At 41.8% G+C, this 17,499-nt stretch overlaps 1 protein-coding gene across 3 annotated transcripts in view; it reads right to left on the bottom strand.

The window, feature by feature from the left end:
• Positions 1 to 17,499, bottom strand: part of EPB41L4A (erythrocyte membrane protein band 4.1 like 4A) — a 262,636-nt gene that overhangs the window by 77,757 nt on the left and 167,380 nt on the right. For all 3 annotated transcript variants that reach the window (XR_010792817.1, XM_066603055.1, XM_066603054.1), the window contains one exon: positions 6,963 to 7,051. Coding sequence is in view for 2 of the 3 variants with exons in the window: in XM_066603055.1 (XP_066459152.1) it covers positions 6,963 to 7,051 (89 nt within the window). In the remaining variant the exon portion in view is untranslated. The remainder of the gene's footprint in view (positions 1 to 6,962; positions 7,052 to 17,499) is intronic.

The raw sequence follows: 17,499 nt of genomic DNA on the forward strand, positions 1-17,499 counted from the left end.
ATGCAAATTTTATGAGGGTTTTACGATCCTATAATACCACTCAGCCTCCTTTATCCGCATTTTAAATGATCAGATTTTTGTTTTCAGCCAGAGAACGAATAGCTCTTTTGTCTTCTTTGTTTAAATGGTTTGCTACTTTGCATATTGTATTGATATTGCAAAGTTCAGAGGAGACTAGGGTTAAGGCCTATTTACACGGAGCGATGATCACTCAAATGACAGTTTGAATGACAGCTTTGAGCGATCATTTTGCATAAACTATTAAGTAGCTACTCAGCTACTTAATAGCAATTAAGTGTGCAAATGAAGCCTTTAGCTGAAAGCAGTTAATAGCCCGAGGGCTCTTATGTGCTTTCAGTTACTTTGTTCCCCAACGGGAAACAATACTATTAGCACTACCCGTGAAGAAATCCTGATAAGGCTGAATGACAATTTTTAGGTTGGTCTGAATTTAACGATCAGCTAGCAGTGTACGAAAAGTGCACAATGGGCGCACGTTTAGACGCAACGATGATCGCTCAAACGATCACTTTTCAGCAATTTTTCAGCGATCATCGCTCCACGTAAATGGGCCTTAAAAAACGTCCCTGTGTGATTACCCTTATAATCTACAAGGTAAAAGACCGACTTGGTTTTAGGGCAGTTTGAAGTGGCGGAGGAAATAGAGGATCATCTTGAGATGCTATAGAAGATAAAGTATGATCTTGTTTTTTTCAGCATTTTTTGGGGGAATAAAGAATGACAAAATGCTTGGTATGTGTGAGTTTTCTTATAAAACTGCTGACATCAATAAACAGTTCGAAATTTATCTTGTTAGAGAGGCAGAACGAGAGGCCTTTCTCCAGCAGAATTGAGGGAATGGCTAGAAAGGTTGAACATTTTTACTGACGCGTTTTGTTTCTTTTCGCTCAAGGTTTTTTCTTGTTGGGCACAGAGTTTTCCAACTAAGCACATAGAGAATTATTGGTTGCTAGTTGTCTGGGAGTCGTGGTCATGTCGTCGGACGTAGTTTTTTTTTGTTTTTGGCTTCATATCTAAATTTTTTTCTTATAATCATTGTTCTACTTCCACATTTAACCATTATCATCCCCTTTTCCTTCAAGGATTTTGCATAGTCCTACTAAAACCCTCACTCTGACAGAAATTCTACTGGCAGAGTCCTATTAAAACACATTATTTGATATCCTGCCAGCATTCTCTTTCCCTCTAAGTTTAAATCTCTGCTTGCATCCCAGCACCAATGCGCATGCGCCAATTTAGAAATAGCCATGCCAATACTGCGGGCTATAGAGCCCTTTAACTTTCCTCACTTCAGGAAGCCGTCCACTTCTTCTTGCCTCGGAGTATAAGGAAAGTTTATGCAGTAATACTACAGCAGATACTGGGACATTTAAATACCGTGCACTGCCCAGACATCCACACTAGCGTTTATCATAATAATGCTCATACCACCGATTAGGGTTGATATTTTATTTCACACGAGCGTTTATTTATACATTATATTAATGTTGATTATATCTATTAGAGTTAAAGGGGTTGTCCCGCGGCAGCAAGTGGGTCTATACACTTCTGTATGGCCATAATAATGCACTTTGTAATGTACATTGTGCATTAATTATGAGCCATACAGAAGTTATAAAAAGTTTTAGGGCTCATGTCCACGGGCAAAATGAGATTTAAAATCCGCAGCGGATCTCCCGCGCGCGGATCCGCACCCCATAGGGATGCATTGACCACCCGCGGGTAGATAAATACCCGCGGATCGTCAATAAAAGCGATTTTAAAAAAAATGGAGCATGAAAAAATCTGGACCATGCTCCATTTTCATGCGGGTCTCCCGCGGGGACGGCTCCCGCGGGCTTCTATTGAAGCCTATGGAAGCCGTCCGGATCCGCGGGAGACCTAAAATAGGAATTTAAAGCATTTACTCACCCGCAGCGGGCCGCGAAGCTCTGCTCTTCCTCACGGCCGCATCTCCCTTGCTTCGGCTCGGCGGATGTGCCCGGCGCATGCGCGCGGCACGTCGACGACGTGCCGGCGACGTGCCGCCGGCGTCAGGAATTCATCCGCCGGCCGAAAATGAAGATCCGGCCGTGAGGAAGAGCAGAGCTTCGCCGGCCGCTACGGATAGGTAAATGCTTTTAATTCTTATTTTCAGCGCTCATGTCCGCGGGGCAGGAGGGACCCGCTGCAGATTCTACATGTAGAATCTGCAGCGGATCTGATTTTCCCCGTGGACATGAGGCCTTATACTTACCTGCTCCGTTGCTGGCGTCCTCGTTCCCATGGAGCCGACTAATTTTCGCCCTCCGATGGCCAAATTAGCCGCACTTGCGCAGTCCGGGTCTTCTGCAGTCTTCTATGGGGCCGCTCGTGTAGAATGCCGGCTCCGTGTAGCTCCGCCCCGTCACGTGCCGATTCCAGCCAATCAGGAGGCTGGAATCGGCAATGGACCGCACAGAAGCCCTGCGGTCCACGGAGACAGAGGATCCCGGCGGCCATCTTCAGCAGGTAAGTATGAAGACGCCGGACCGCCGGGATTCAGGTAAGCGCTGTGCGGGTTGTTTTTTTAACCCCTGCATCGGGGTTGTCTCGCGCCGAACGGGGGGGGGGGTTAAAAAAAAAACAAAAAAAAAACCGTTTCGGCGCGGGACAACCCCTTTAATATTTTATTAATTAGAACATATTCTAAGAAATTTCCTTTAAAACTATGGTTATTTGATGTTATTCTGCTCCCTCACTGTCCGTTTTACCACTCCATAGTGTGTTTTGGCTTTCAATATTTTTTCACCATCACTGTTTCCATATTGTTTTATGCTTTATTTTACTTTAAATATACATTCATTTCTCTTTAATCAGTACATGAACTTCACAGGTATTTCAATACGAAACCTGTTTTTATTGTTCGGACATTCTATTTTTTTATGTAATTACCATTTAGTTTATTTATACATTATAATTTACCAATTCTTTGTATTCCTATTAATTCATTGTAGATATTACTCATTTGCCCCATTAAGCGTTAAGGAGAAATTTGATTAATATCCCCTCTATCCCTAATCCCTCCCCTGCAAAACCCCCTATTGTTCACCTCTCTTCCTCCTTTTTTTCCCCTTTCACTCTTGCAGCTAACTGCTGTATAACAATAGACTTGAACAAGCCCTGTCTTACTTCCATCCCCTTTACTGACAACATGCCTCCCTATTACCCTGTATAGAGGCCAACTACTGTAACTACTATGTACATACTGACCAATTATTAATTACTTATCTTCTGTTATTCTCCATTATGTTTAAATTTATTATACTTGTTTATCCTAGTTCTTAGTTTTTCTTTATTTTTGTCTCTCCTTTCTCCCAATTTGTCATTTTTCTTATCTTTCTCTGTATATCTGTTTTATGTAGTACTCTATCCAGCCATTTCTGAGAAGGGGCCATGTCCCCGAAATGCATCACACACGTGCTGGCTGCAAAACAATTAATAAACAAAAACTGGGTTTTGTCTAAATGTTCCTAACATTATAAGGCCTCCTTCCCACGAACGGATTTACGCCGCGTAAATTCGCGGCAAAAATCCGCTGCGTTGCCCCCTGCTATTAGGTTCTATTGAACCTAAAAGCTCAATGCTCACGATGCGGAATTCCACCGCGGAATTTCGCACCGTGAAATCTCCCGTCCTCACCCGCGGCATGCTCTATTTGCCGCGGGTGTACGCGCTGACGGCTTCCATTGCAGTCAATGGAAGCCGTCCGTTCACGCTATCTCCCGCTCTAACACAGCGGAAGATAGCGTGAAAACGCTTTCCCGCCTACCGCCGCCGCGTCATATGACGCGGCCGGCGTGTCACGTGACACGGCCGGCCGCGTCATGTGACGCGGTGGGCGTGACGCGACGGCGGTGGGCGGGAAAGCGTTTTCACGCTATCTTCCGCTGGTAAGTATGGGGTCTCTGGGGGGCGCCGTGACGGGCTTCACTGCGGAATATTCCACTGCGGAGCCCGTCACGCTCGTGTGAAGCCGGCCTAAGGCTGCGGTCACATGGGGCATAAATTCCGCGTAAATCTCGCAGAATGACCACACGAAATGCAACTTCAAACCTTGTGCCGTTCGGCGTAGGTTTTGAAGCGGCTACACGGCCTGCAGTCCACTGCAGCCATCTTTCCCCATAGAAAGGCGAGATTGCCACAGCAAAGACGGCTTTGAATTCCGCACGGCATGTCAGATTTAGCGTGGCTTGGTCGCAATGGCTTCTACGCAGCGTGTGGATGAGATTTTTGTAAATCTCGTCCACTTTGCTACTTTATCCAGGATAAAAATTGCCAGTGGAGTTTCTGTACAGAAAAAGTCTGCACAGAAATTCTATAATAATTCCGCCCCGTGTGAACCCAGCCTTAGGGCTGCACCTGCTGTCCATTATTTTTTTTACGATTAGCAAAGTGGTTTAACACTGTAAGGTTTTGCACATGGGCAGAGGAAATACATATCACCATTACATACTACATGGGAAAACACTGGGTAACACTGACTTAGAAAAGGACTGTAAACTTAACTGGAGCAATCAGTGTCAGGCAGCTGCTGCATCATGCGTGCATTAAGAGAGGTATTGGGGCACATGACGTAAAAAGGAAGAACAATGTTCTCAAGTCACTGGTCAGACCACACTGGTCAGGCCCACAGTTTTGGGCAACGGTACTCAAGAAGGACATATCAGAGATTGAGTGGGTTCAAAGGCTTGCAACTAAAGTTATAAATTAAATGGGTGGACTACAATGCCCAGAGAGGTTATCAAAATTGGAGCTATTCGTCGCAGTAAAAAGACAGCTGAGGGGCGACCTAATAACTATGTATAAATAGATTAGGAGACAATACAGAGATCTCTCCCATCATCTGTTTATACCCAGGACTGACTGTAACAAGGGGGCGTCCTCTACATCTAGAGGAAAGAAGGTTTCTACACAGATATAGAAGGGGGTTCTTTACTGTAAGAGCAGGGAGACTATGGAACGCTCTGCTTGAGGACGTGGTGATGGCACATTCAATAAGAGTTTAAAGGGGCCTGGAGGCCTTTCTTAAGCATTACAATATTACAAATTATAGTCACTAATTACTTCAGAAGGGTTTTTGGTCCAGGGATTATTCAGATTGTCAATTCCAAAATACATAACACAACGCTATTTTTATCTGGTAAGAAAGTAATTATTCAGATTGCTAGATTTGGATTCGGGAACAAATTTTTTTACCCCTTAAATGAGGGAAATTGCTTACTACCTCATTGGGAATTTCGCCTTCCTCTGGATCAACATTGGGGGGTAATAGGCTGAACTCCATGGATATACTGGTATGTCATTTTTCCGCCTAACATACTATGTTACTATGATTACAATTTAATTTTCATCACCTTCTATGCAAGTCCCAAAATTTTTGTCAACATAGTGTATAATGAAAAATATTTTTAAGGCTTGCTTTATAACAGAAGACAGGTGCAATAGTGCGTTCGTATTATGCCTACAGATTCCAGGCCAATCTCTGGTCAAACAACAGAACTAACTAAATTATCGGCCATTCTACAAATGCTCTTGGTTCAGGCCATAAAACCTATGGTCAGCCCGAGATTTGTGGACATACTCCTAGGAGAAATACGTGCCAATAGTAGGCTAAATAGTACATTCAGTTTCTGAAGCAGTTTTCTAAGCCAAATATAGGATACAAAGGACAGAAGTGTCAGTCTTCCCTTTATACTTTTTCTTCACTTTGCACTTTAGATTTCAGCTACAAAAAATGCACCAAAAATTCAAATGATCAAACTGTGCATGTGTGATCCCAGCTAAGGAAAGCAAGGACAGGGAAAACTTAGCATCTCTGTACTTCTATGTGTAGATCATATCATGTTTCACACAGCAGTCATAATATTAAATGAAAACCACCAAATTTGAAGATTTACGTCTTTTAATAGGTCATAGGCGTCTTAGACTGCTCTCACACAGGTGTCTGCAACCGCGGAAAAACACAGTGTTTTACAAACATGTTCAAAAGTGTTTTCAAAGCACCACATCATTGAAATGGGTAATTAGGTGCGTTAAAAATCGCTAAAACACACTAAAATAGAGCAGACTGCAGTAGAAAATCACTGCATCAGAAACCCTGTGCTTGAACGTTTATCAGAGAAGCCCCATTAAAATTAATAGAGGCGGCTTACAGCGATTAGTGCAGAGTTTAAAACGCCACTCTGTAAAAAACGTTTGTATGAGAGCGGCCTTAGGCCTCCCTCACACAGACCATTTTTTTCAACGTTTAGCGCAGCGCTAAATGCTGTCAGAGTCTCCAATTGTCTTTAATGAAGCCTCTCAGACAGCGGCTCGAATGTGACGCCACGATTTTTGAGCGGAGTCTGTTCTATTATTGAGTGTTTAGCGCACTTCATCAATGATTAGGAGTGCTAAAAGCCGGTGTCTGCCGCAGCATCACTGCAGCCGAAAACGAAGGTAAAGCACGGCGAAGGGACAGGATTTAAATTGCAGCACTTTGCCGCATTCATGTGTGAGAGAGCCTAAGGCTAGCTTCATATGCGGTAGTGGTGGTGAAGCATTTTAGTACCGTATGTATTTTGCTTGATGCTGATAATCAGAAGTTACACATTTAATGTTATGTCTATGCTGGTCCTAATACTGGAGGTGAAGCTGCACGATGAAGACAGTACATTACCCATAATTCTATGCATGTATAAAGGACCAATAGTCACAGCTTTGCCGTCTGCCAACATGGTACGCTTCCATACAATTTGCAAGCTGATAAAACTGGAGACACTATGCGCTGCCTTCAGTCTATTTAAATAACCCTAACATGCCCATACTGCATAGAGCCCATCCCTTCATTCACAGGTTGGTATACACAAATATCATCTCAGTCCATGGAACAAGGTGGTATGGGCAATTACATACATAATTATATAGAAACAATTACTTACCAGAAATATTTTCCCACTTGCTTCTTACTCTTGTATACCACCAGTCCTACAGGGGTGAGGCCTAAAAAGTATTCAGAGTTATTTTCCCCCTATAAAAAAGATAAAGAAGAAAAAACATACTGGATAAATGTCTCTATTATCATTGACTATTATGGAATAGGCAGGGGATTCACATGTAAGACACAATTACGTCCTCAGATATTTATAAATACATTGCTCCAAATGTGACTAACCAGTCACACCCTTTGTGCGTCTTAATGGGGATTTCCAGTCAAACGTTCACTCTGTCAATGAACTAAGCTGATTTGTGCAGTAAGCAGATGGCTCAGTTCCCACTGCAGTGGCCAGGTTTGGTATTGCAGGCAAAGTTCCCATTGAAGGGAATGGCCTGCAATACCAAATCTGGCCACTTAATTGGGAATGGAGCTCTCTGCTTCCTGCATAAATCAACTCAGTGCATGAACAAGCAAATAAATGATTACTGTGGATCCCAAGTGGAAGATCTAAGGATAGGCCATCAATATTTTACAACTGGAAAGCCCCTTTAAATTGGCAATACAAATAGATTCAGTCAGTACGCTAACAAGCAATCATTTGTTGAACTGAATGATCAGGCAATCAATATGCCAGAGTAAAATGGTAGATCCCATTGATTTCAATGTGTTCGTTCATATAAGCGCAATTTTCAACACAATGTTCGCATGAAAAAATACACAGCATATCCTGCTTTGATGCGTATTACAAACTGTAATAGGCTATTGAAGTGATTGGGCCAGCACAAATATGCACTGCAATAAGCAAGTGTAACGATTTTTAGAGTATTCACATGACCGAAATACACTTATGCCCATGTGAATGAGCCTTAACAGAGTGGACTTGCACAAAAGTTGCAAATCATGGTCTGGATTCTTACAATCATGCCACAGATGTGTAGTTTCTGCTAACAACTGCAGAAAAAAATCCAACCTTACAAATTACAATTTTGGCACACAGCCTTTAGTCATTTGCATATAGTTTTTAAGGTGGTCGGTTGGAATGGGTAAATATTGGTCATTTTGGTTGACTTATGCTACCTTTATATTCAGCAACTATCATTTAGACAGTCGCTCAGAAAAGCCATTGAAGCGTACAAACGATAGTCACTTGAATGCTTGCATACAGAGCGCCTATCGTTAATTAGCTGTTTGCCAACATAACCTTTGAAGAGGGAAACTATGGAAATTAATTTGTAAATTGTTCAAAAATGAACGACGGTGCCGTCACACCAGGTGACTTGATCAACCAGGGACTTTTTATTTTTGGGTCAGCTAGAACTAAACAATTAGTGAGCGAATTATTGCTCATCACCCTGTGGTTGGCTGTTTACAACGAACGACAATTGTTTTAATTCACTCATTTAAGTAATTATTCGGTTGATGGTGCTCCCATGTAAAGCCACGCTCATATGCATGGGCCGCTGTAGGCACAGTTTACAGCTTAGGGCGGTGGTACTATTTTACATTCACTTATGTCAACTTCTGTTAACTGCAGTAAAAAAGAACCAAAAAAGTGAGACAAATACGGAGTGAACATACAATTAGGGGTTAATAGTTGTGTTAGCCGCTTTTTTCCATCAGGAAAAAACATAATCCAAAAACTATGATTGACCCATTATAAGCCATTGGGAAACAGAATATCAGGATCATAACATTCAAAAGGGACTGCAGCAAATCTGTCCCATTGGTCATGGCTCCTATAGCCGTATGAGCCCAGTACAAATAAAGCCTTGCACTAGTTTTACCTTCCGACACTATAATACCCAACAGACCACAAATATGTCAGATATTACACTGTTATGTAATGTACAGACTTAACGATATTCAGCGTGATTTAGCAAAACTGTCTAAAAGACAAACTAGCCATATTGCCCATAGAAACCAATAACAGCGCAGTTTTGTCTTTTCATTGGCAGCTATGGGCAAAGCGGTCAGTTTTTCTGTCAGACATTTTTGATAAGTGAGCCTCAGTGTCCCAATGCATACAAACTATGAACATATATTCCGTTTGCTGGAAAGTTTTATTAGTATTTTCCTTGATTGCACAAGTTCAGCCATTAAATTGTTGTACTACAAATGAAGGAGTCTACTTTCCATATATCTACGCTGTACAATACACGTGTTAAGCCTGTGTACATAAGTGATACTATAATTTACACCCTGCTCAACGAAGACTAAAATACGTATTCACGTTTCAAATACATAAAAGCAGTAAGCTGGTAATAAAGCAAATTCCCTCAGATAGGGCTAATGGAACGGAAACATTTACATTGTTAAAGCCTTTACGCCTGTAATTGAATATGGGAAATACATTTATTCTGCCTCTTATATTATAGTCAGCAAGGGCACATTACAGCCAATTAACAGCTCATATAGACTCCGCATGCTGAGATGAGATCAAGTACAAAAGTCAATAAAACCAATCTGGCCGAGGAAAGTAATTATTTCTTCGTTACTAGGATATAAACTGTTTAACATTTTGTGTTTTCAAAATGTGACGCAGAATAGGAAGAAACACCAAGGCCGGCACAAGTAGGCATCTGCCTAGGGCACCATCCACACAGTTCACCGTGCCATTCACAAAGCAAGTTAAGGCTGCATTCCCACGAACGTATATCGGCTCGGTTTTCACGCCGAGCCGATATACGTCGTCCTCATCTGCAGGGGGGGGGGGATGGAAGAGCCAGGAGCAGGAACTGAGCTCCCGCCCCCTCTCTGCCCCTCTGCACTATTTGCAATGGGGAGATGTGGGATGGGGGTGGGGCTAATTCTCGCAACTTAGCCCTGCCCCCGTCCCGCCTCCTTTCATTGTGAATAGTGCAGAGGGGCGGAGAGGAGGCAGAGAGGAGGCAGAGAGGGGGCGGGAGCTCAGTTCCTGCTCCTGGCTCTTCCATCCTCTCCCCCTTGCAGATGAGGAAGACATAAAATCGGCTCGGCGTGAAAACCGAGCCGATATACGTTCATAGGAATGCGCCCTAAAGCTGTATCATGCAAAGAGGAAGCCATATAATCAACACAATCCAGAAACACCGGTGTCTTCTCTGGGCCAAAGCTTATTTAAAATGAACTGAGGCAAAAATGTAAATCTTTTCTGTGGTCAGATGAATCAAAATGTGAAATTCTTTTTGTAAACCATGGACACTGTGTCCTGTGGACTCTAGAGGAGATGAACCATCCAGCTTGGTAACAGCGCACAGTCCTGCATCTCTGATGGTACGGGGTTGTATTAGTGCCGGTGGCATGGGCAGTTTACACCTCTTACAAGGCACCACCAATACTGAGCAGCATATAGAGGTTTGCTCCCATCCAGACAAGGAAAGCCTTGGATATTTCAGCAAGATGATGCTAAAACACATATTGCATCCATCACAACAGCATGGCTTCACAGAAGAAGAGTGCAGGTGCTGAATTGGCCGCCTGCAGTGCTGACCTTTCACCAATAGAAAAAAATTGCCAGGTTTTTTATTTCATAATGTGTTAAAGACGACCAAGGAATGTTGGGCAGCTAGAATCCTACATCAGACAAGAGTAGGACAACATTCCTCTCCCAAAACTCCAGCAATTGGTCTTCTCACTTCCCAGAGGTTTACAGACTGTTGTAAAAAGAAGAGGGAATACTGCACAATGGCAGACATGGGCCTGGCCCAACGTTTTGAGATGTGTTACTGCCATCAATTGCTAAATGAGTTATTATTTTTTTTAATGAATTGGAAAAACGTCTTACTTTATTGCTTCAGATATGTGTTCTATGTTGTATTTTGAATAAAATATGGTTAGATGAGATTTCAAAGTCATTGCATATTTTTTTACTTTACATTTATTACATTTTACACCGAGTCACAACTTTTTGGGAAACAGGCTTGTACATAGACAGATAGGGTCTGCAATTAATTCTCCCTCATTGTGCATATTGGATAATAATTGCCAACTCCATGCTGAAACCATGATTTCTTATAGGAAATATACAGTGAAGCCTCTATAAGACGACAACCCAAAACTGCATTAAAGGGATTTTGTCATCAGATTCAGGCTGCCTAAAACACGGCAGGATGAACCTGAGACAGAGAAGCCTATTGTCTACATCAGTGCTATATTTTTTCTGAAAAGTTGCCACTTTTCATAATAATTGTACTTTGAAGTTTGACTCTGGGCTGATCTGCAAATTAAGAAGGCACTTTTGAAGTTTGACTCGAGGCAGAGCTCCGAGTCGCGGTGGCAGGCTGCTCCCACCTCTCCCCACCTCCTGTATGCAGATCGACAGCTCCTCTCCCTATTCACATACAGGGAGCCGAGCTGTCAGTCTGCATGCAGTGGGTTGGGGAAAATCCAGAACAGCTTGCCCCTGCAACTCGGAGCTCAGCCCCAAGTCAAACTTCAAAAGTGAATCAATTCTGAAAGGTTTCAGCATTTCAGAAAAAAGCACCGACATGGACAATAGGCTTCTCTGTCTCAGGTTCATACTGCCCGTGGTTCCAGCAGCATGAATCAGAAGAATCCCTTTAAAAAGTGGTATTCTAGAGGATGTAGTCCTATCATGAAAGTGTACATACAGTGTATGATAGAAGTAAAAATTGGTCACAAGAAATCTGGTCTGGATAAAGAGGTGGTCTTCTCAAAGGGTGGTCTTCAGGAGAGGTTTCACAGTAATGCAGTTTCCCAGCAGCTCATCTTATGTACCTCCAAAAGATCCACTTCAACTGTATGTGCAGAATTATGTGGACAGTATGAATGGTCATAGCACAGCCAAGGGATAGGAGGTCAGCTTTAAAGTAAGCTATATGGTGTCAGTAGTGTTCTTAAATTCCAAAATCCTCAGGTAAAACTTTACCTTTGCGGTCATAGCTTTCATGAGGATGTGAAAACTTTTCACATGCTTCTTAGAAACTAACCTTGCGCTACTGCTTCACTGTGCTACTAATTTGAAAGCGAATGCCATAGAGATCAATGGCGTTCAAGTGCAAATTAGTAACACCATGCAAGCACTGCGGTGGTACTAGGAAAGGATTTCTGAATCCTCACAAAGGAAATCTTCACAGAGGTTGAAGCTCATTTTGAGAGTGAAATCAAATGCCTACATTTGCCTCAAAAGTCACTATATCTAACGAGCAACAGATCTTTGTGGTAGGAGGTTCTGGGGTACAGAATAATAAACAGATTTCTATTTCTTTCATCCCTTTAAGAGCTAGAGAAATAGTCCATAACCCATTAGAGATATTGAAATGTTGTTATACAAGTGCTGAACTACAGTAAGGAATGAAGCTGTTCTCCGTGGAAATTGCATTTGGTGCTTTACAGTAAACTTTTTTTTTTCTGTCAAGGACCATAGAGTCTACCTGTAATGCATAGCTCTGGATCTATGACATTGATTTATTTGTTTCATTGGAGCATTTAAAGAGAATCTATGAACTCTCCTGTATCCGCTTTAGTAAATGCTTGTCCATAAACCACACCTGCAGAATCTTTTCTCAAAACTTACATTTCACCTCCTGGAAAGGTATGAATAATTTGACAACTGGTTGTTACTAATCCCCTTGCTAATAGGGAACATCTTACACACTCTGACAAGACTCAATTAGCGTTGACAATGTCATACTGTGTAGAGACTCATTCTATTAACAAGAAGAATGATAACGCCTAGTTGTCTAGTCATACATTTCTAGGAGAAATAACAGAGGAATGATACAGTGCACAGCTCTAGGAAAACTTGCTGCAACACTGCACTTTTAGTGAAACAGTCACTAAAAGCAGACATGTCCAGCGAGTTGACAGGTACACTTTAAAACAAAAATCTGAATACACATATTGCGCATGTTTTTTAATGATACCATACTTTGTGCTATTTATTTGGAGAAGGTAGTTGGTGGGAACTGAAAGTAATTTATTAAAATTTGCACAACTCTTAACCCTTTCCAATCCACTGTCTGACGTCTAAAGACATTCTGATTGAAGGCTGTACAACTCCGATGTCGGAAGACGTCCGGCAGGGCATTGTTACTGTATCTTACTGGCTGCTCTGTTGTCGGGGGCCTCTTTGGCATGTCACATACCGCAGTACTGGCTCTAGCCAGCAGATGGTACCATTGTATAATGGCAGAAAGAGAAAGCCCCCTAGGAAACCCTGAATCCAAAATTGGATTGCAAAGGGTTAATGAGGTTCATAGAATCATAGAATGGTAGAGTTGGAAGGGACCTTCAGGGTCATCAGGTCCAACCCCCCTGCTCAATGCAGGATTCACTAAATCATCCCAGACAGATATTTGTCCAGCCTTTGTTTGAACACTTCAATGAGGGGAACAGTTTACCACGGGAGGTTGTGAGTTCTCCTTCAATAGATCACCCTCACTTTCAGAAAGTTTTTTATAATATCTAATCTGTGTCTCCATTTCAGTTTCATCCCATTGCTTCTAGTCTTTCCTTGTGCATATTAGAATAGGGATGATCCCTCTGAACTGTGACAGCCCTTCAGATATTTGTAGACAGCTATTAACCCTTTCCAATCCACTGTCTGACCACTGAAGACATTATGATTTCAGGCTGTACAGCTCCGATTTTGGAAGACATTCGTCGGGGTTCTCTTACTGTATATTGTTAGTCTCTCTGCTGTCGGAGCCTATCCAACATGTCACCTCATGCAGTACTGGCTTCAGCCAGCATATAGCGCTGTTGTATAACGGCAGAAAAAGTGTAACCCCCTAGGAAAACTAGGATACAAATTGGACTGGATAGGGTTAAGTTTCCTCTCAGCCTTCTTTTTTGCAAGCTAAACATTCCCAGATTTCTTCATAGGACATGATTTGCAGACCGCTTACCATCTTGGTAACTCTTCTCTGAGCTTGCTCAAGTTTGTCTATGTTTTTTTTAAAGTGGGGTGCCCAGAACTGAACACAGTATTCCAGATGATGTCTGACTAAGGAAGAGTAGAGGGGGATAATGACCTCACGTGATCTAGACTCTGTGCTTCTCTTAATATCCCAGAATTGTGTTTGCCTCAGGATAGGTCAAGAGCTGATCAGTGGGGGTTCCAAGCGTTGGATCCCTGCCAATCAGCTAATTCAAGAGGCAGTGCTCGAGTGAAAACTGTGGCCTCTTCTCGGGCCTGTGTACTATCATTTGGTCACAGGGACTTAAAGGGCTTTTGTCATTAAAAAAAATAAATAAATAAAAAATTCTATACAGGCAGCTTTAGGTGAATTGACCTCCCCTGGACTGCAGGAGACAGGAGAAGATGGGGGAGGTGAAGATCTGGTAAGGAGACTGACTGGGGAGGAATAGGTAAGTATAGAATTTTTTTTTATGACAGAATCCCTTTAAAGCAACTTAGTCCCATTCAAGTGAATGGAATTGAGCTGCTGTACAAGGCACAGCCGCTATGAAGTGTATGGCTCCATGCTGTTATGCAGTGAAATGGCCGTGGTACTTACTGGAGCGCCATGGCCACTTCAGAGAACTGATTGGCTGGGTTCCAAGCAGCTATCCGATACCAACCTGATACTGATGGCCTTTCCTGAAGTTAGGTCATCCATATCTTAGGGTCCTTTGCAGGTGCTTAGGCGCCCGACAACAGTCACAGCGACAGTCACTCCTGTGCTTACACACAGTGGCAATGATCGCTCGGTGAATGGAGGCGGAGCTTCCACGCACCCCACTCAATTCACAGTAAACAGACAGTTGTTCATAGATGTACAACTGTCTGTTTACACAAGTCGATCATTGTCTTATTTTTATACCTGCAGAAACAATGACAAACAATAAGCAAACAAATTATTGTGCGTCATTTAGGCGCTGGCAGCCTTTACAGTTAACAATTATCATTCAGATTCCCATGTAAAACAGCACTTTGGTCCAGGAAAATCCCATTAATATGTCTGGTGAGTATGGACTTGATTGTCTGAATTCTTTTTACACCTGTTGTGAGCTGTCATATATTTGCAACACTAATTTATGCCTTTTCCTTTGAGAAATGACAGTAAAATATGTCAGCTTTCCCATTTTCTTTTTTATGTTTAAAAGGTTTTAAAAGAGTGTTAAAGCAGCAGTATGCAGTTCTAAGCTCTTGCTCATCACCTGAAGGCTGCGAGTTCAATCCCCGCGTGGTTCAGGTAGCCGGCTTAAGGTTGACTCAGCCTTCCATCCTTTCAAGGTAGGTAAAAGGAGTACCCAGCCTGCTGGGGGGTAATAAATAAATTACCTGAAAGCCCTGCGGAATAAGTTGGCACTATGCAAATAACAAATCCCTTTCCCTTTCCACTTTTTATTGGTTACATCATTGTTGATCCAGCATGTAAAACAATGACATGTAGTAAATATAAAATAAATATATATACTAGTCATCTCACAATTTTGAATTAAACTGCTTGAGGTTTAATATCAGGCCTACTCTGAGTGGGTATCCCAGCCTGAGACCCATAAGAGTAACAAACCCCATCTGCTGGGACTCTCCTCCAGGGAGACCAACTAAAACTGTATACAATTAAAACTAGCAAAACTTATACTCTAAAAAGGGGGGAATATAGGTGTTGGAAAAGGAAAAAGGAGGATAGAGAAAGAAAAGAATGAGAATGGTGTCATGACAGACCTGTTCATGCTTGGGTTGTCTATTATACAGTACCATTTAACATCCAACCAGCAAAGGAGAGCAAGTCGTGAAAGTCCAATCATACAGACCAGGTGGAATAAAAGCCCAAGAGGTTGGTAGTAAAATCAGAACATCTAAGCTCATTAATATTTGCCATGCACACGGAGTCTTTTAGTAAATAATCATTAAGACACCAATTAGGACCCTGTGGTTGCAGTTCGCAAGACCTAAGGAGCCGTATACCGATCTGACCATAACAACAGGTCTAAAGAACAACCTTGTCACCATCCAAGAGGTTGTGCGATATGAAAAGGTTATCTAGTCTACTGTATGTGTTGTGTGCCAGGGAGTGAAAACTATAATCTCTGTTGCTAGGGTGGAGGATCCGCCATAGGTCAACTAGATAAAAAAAAAAATCATAAAGCAAGTAGAGGAGCAAAAGCCATCATAGTATGTAAGGCCGTATAAAAGACATATGTCCATCCAGTTCAGCCTATCATCCTCCATCGATCACAAAATAAAATGTTTCTACACAAATGCACAGAGCATGGGAAACAAGAAGAATTAGAGCTCCTAACACAGGAAATATGATGTCATAGCCATCACAGAAACTTGGTGGGATGATACACATGATTGGAATACAAGGCTTAAAGGATACAACTTATTTATAAGAAACAGACCTAAAAAAGGGGGGGAGGTGTTGCGTTGTATGTAAAGAAAGCATACATCTCCACAGAGATTCAAGCTTGAGAGCATGGTAGTTTCGTTTGGGTAAACACAACAAAACACAACTGAAAGAACGCTATTGTTGGCATTTACTATGGGCCGCCTCGAAAAGCAGAAAATATGGATGACTCTTTCTATATCAGATGGCAAAGTTCTCAAAAAAGGACAACCTAGTAATCATGGGAGATTTTAACTATCCAGACATTTGTTGTGAATCTCTCTCAGGCAAATGTAATGAATCCAACAAATTCCTATCTGCTCTTGCTGACAACTTTATGTTCCAAAAAGTTAGAAGATAAAACAAGGGGATGTACCATCTTGGACCCAAATCTTACCCACAGGGAGGAAATGGTTGAGGAAGTAAGGGTGGCTGGGACCTTAGGAGGCAGTTATCATGCCATCCTTGAATTTTGGATAACAAGGAGAGGAAGACCTAAGAAGACTCAGACCTCAAGGTTGGATTTTAGAAAGGCAGATTTTAATGGACTCAGAAAAAGGGTAGGAAGTATCCAAAGGCTGGATGTTCTTAAGGACAGAAATGTCCAAGGAGGATCAGAAATATTGCGAAATGAGATTATAAAAATACAATAGTTATCAATCTCTAAAAGTAGGAAGAATGGGAATCATTTAAAGAGACCAAGATGGATGAACACAAAACTTGCACACATGCTAAAAAGGAAGAAAAATATAATGTTGTCTGCAGAAACTGTAAGACAAGTCTCAAAAAAGCTAAAGTTAATTATGAATTGAGGCTTGCAAGAGAGGCCAAAAGCAATGAAAAGGGATTTTGCCGGCATGTCAAGAGCAAAAAAAAAGTCAAAGATGCTATAGGAGATTTACAGGACGGAAATGGGAAATTAGATAAAAATGATGTTAAGAGTGCTGAACTTTTAAATTCCTATTTTGTATCCGTTTTCTCTCAGAAAGTAGATGTAACATCAACTGATCTTCTCTATGCTATTAAAGGAATAAAAAAATGCAGGTTATCTATAAACAGAGATATATTGAGGGACCCCTTAGCTAACTTAAATGAATTCAAGTCTCCAGATTTGGATGAATTACATTCTAGGATACTAAAAGAAAGCCGCAGAGGTAATTACTGAACCGCTCGCCGTAATCTTTGAAAATTCATTGGGAACAAGAGAAGTCCCAGAAGACTGGAAAAGGGCAAATGTCACTCTCTTCAAAAAAAGGGAAGAAG

This window comes from Eleutherodactylus coqui, chromosome 5 (genome assembly GCF_035609145.1).
Source record: "Eleutherodactylus coqui strain aEleCoq1 chromosome 5, aEleCoq1.hap1, whole genome shotgun sequence".
NCBI classification, from domain to species: domain Eukaryota; kingdom Metazoa; phylum Chordata; class Amphibia; order Anura; family Eleutherodactylidae; genus Eleutherodactylus; species Eleutherodactylus coqui.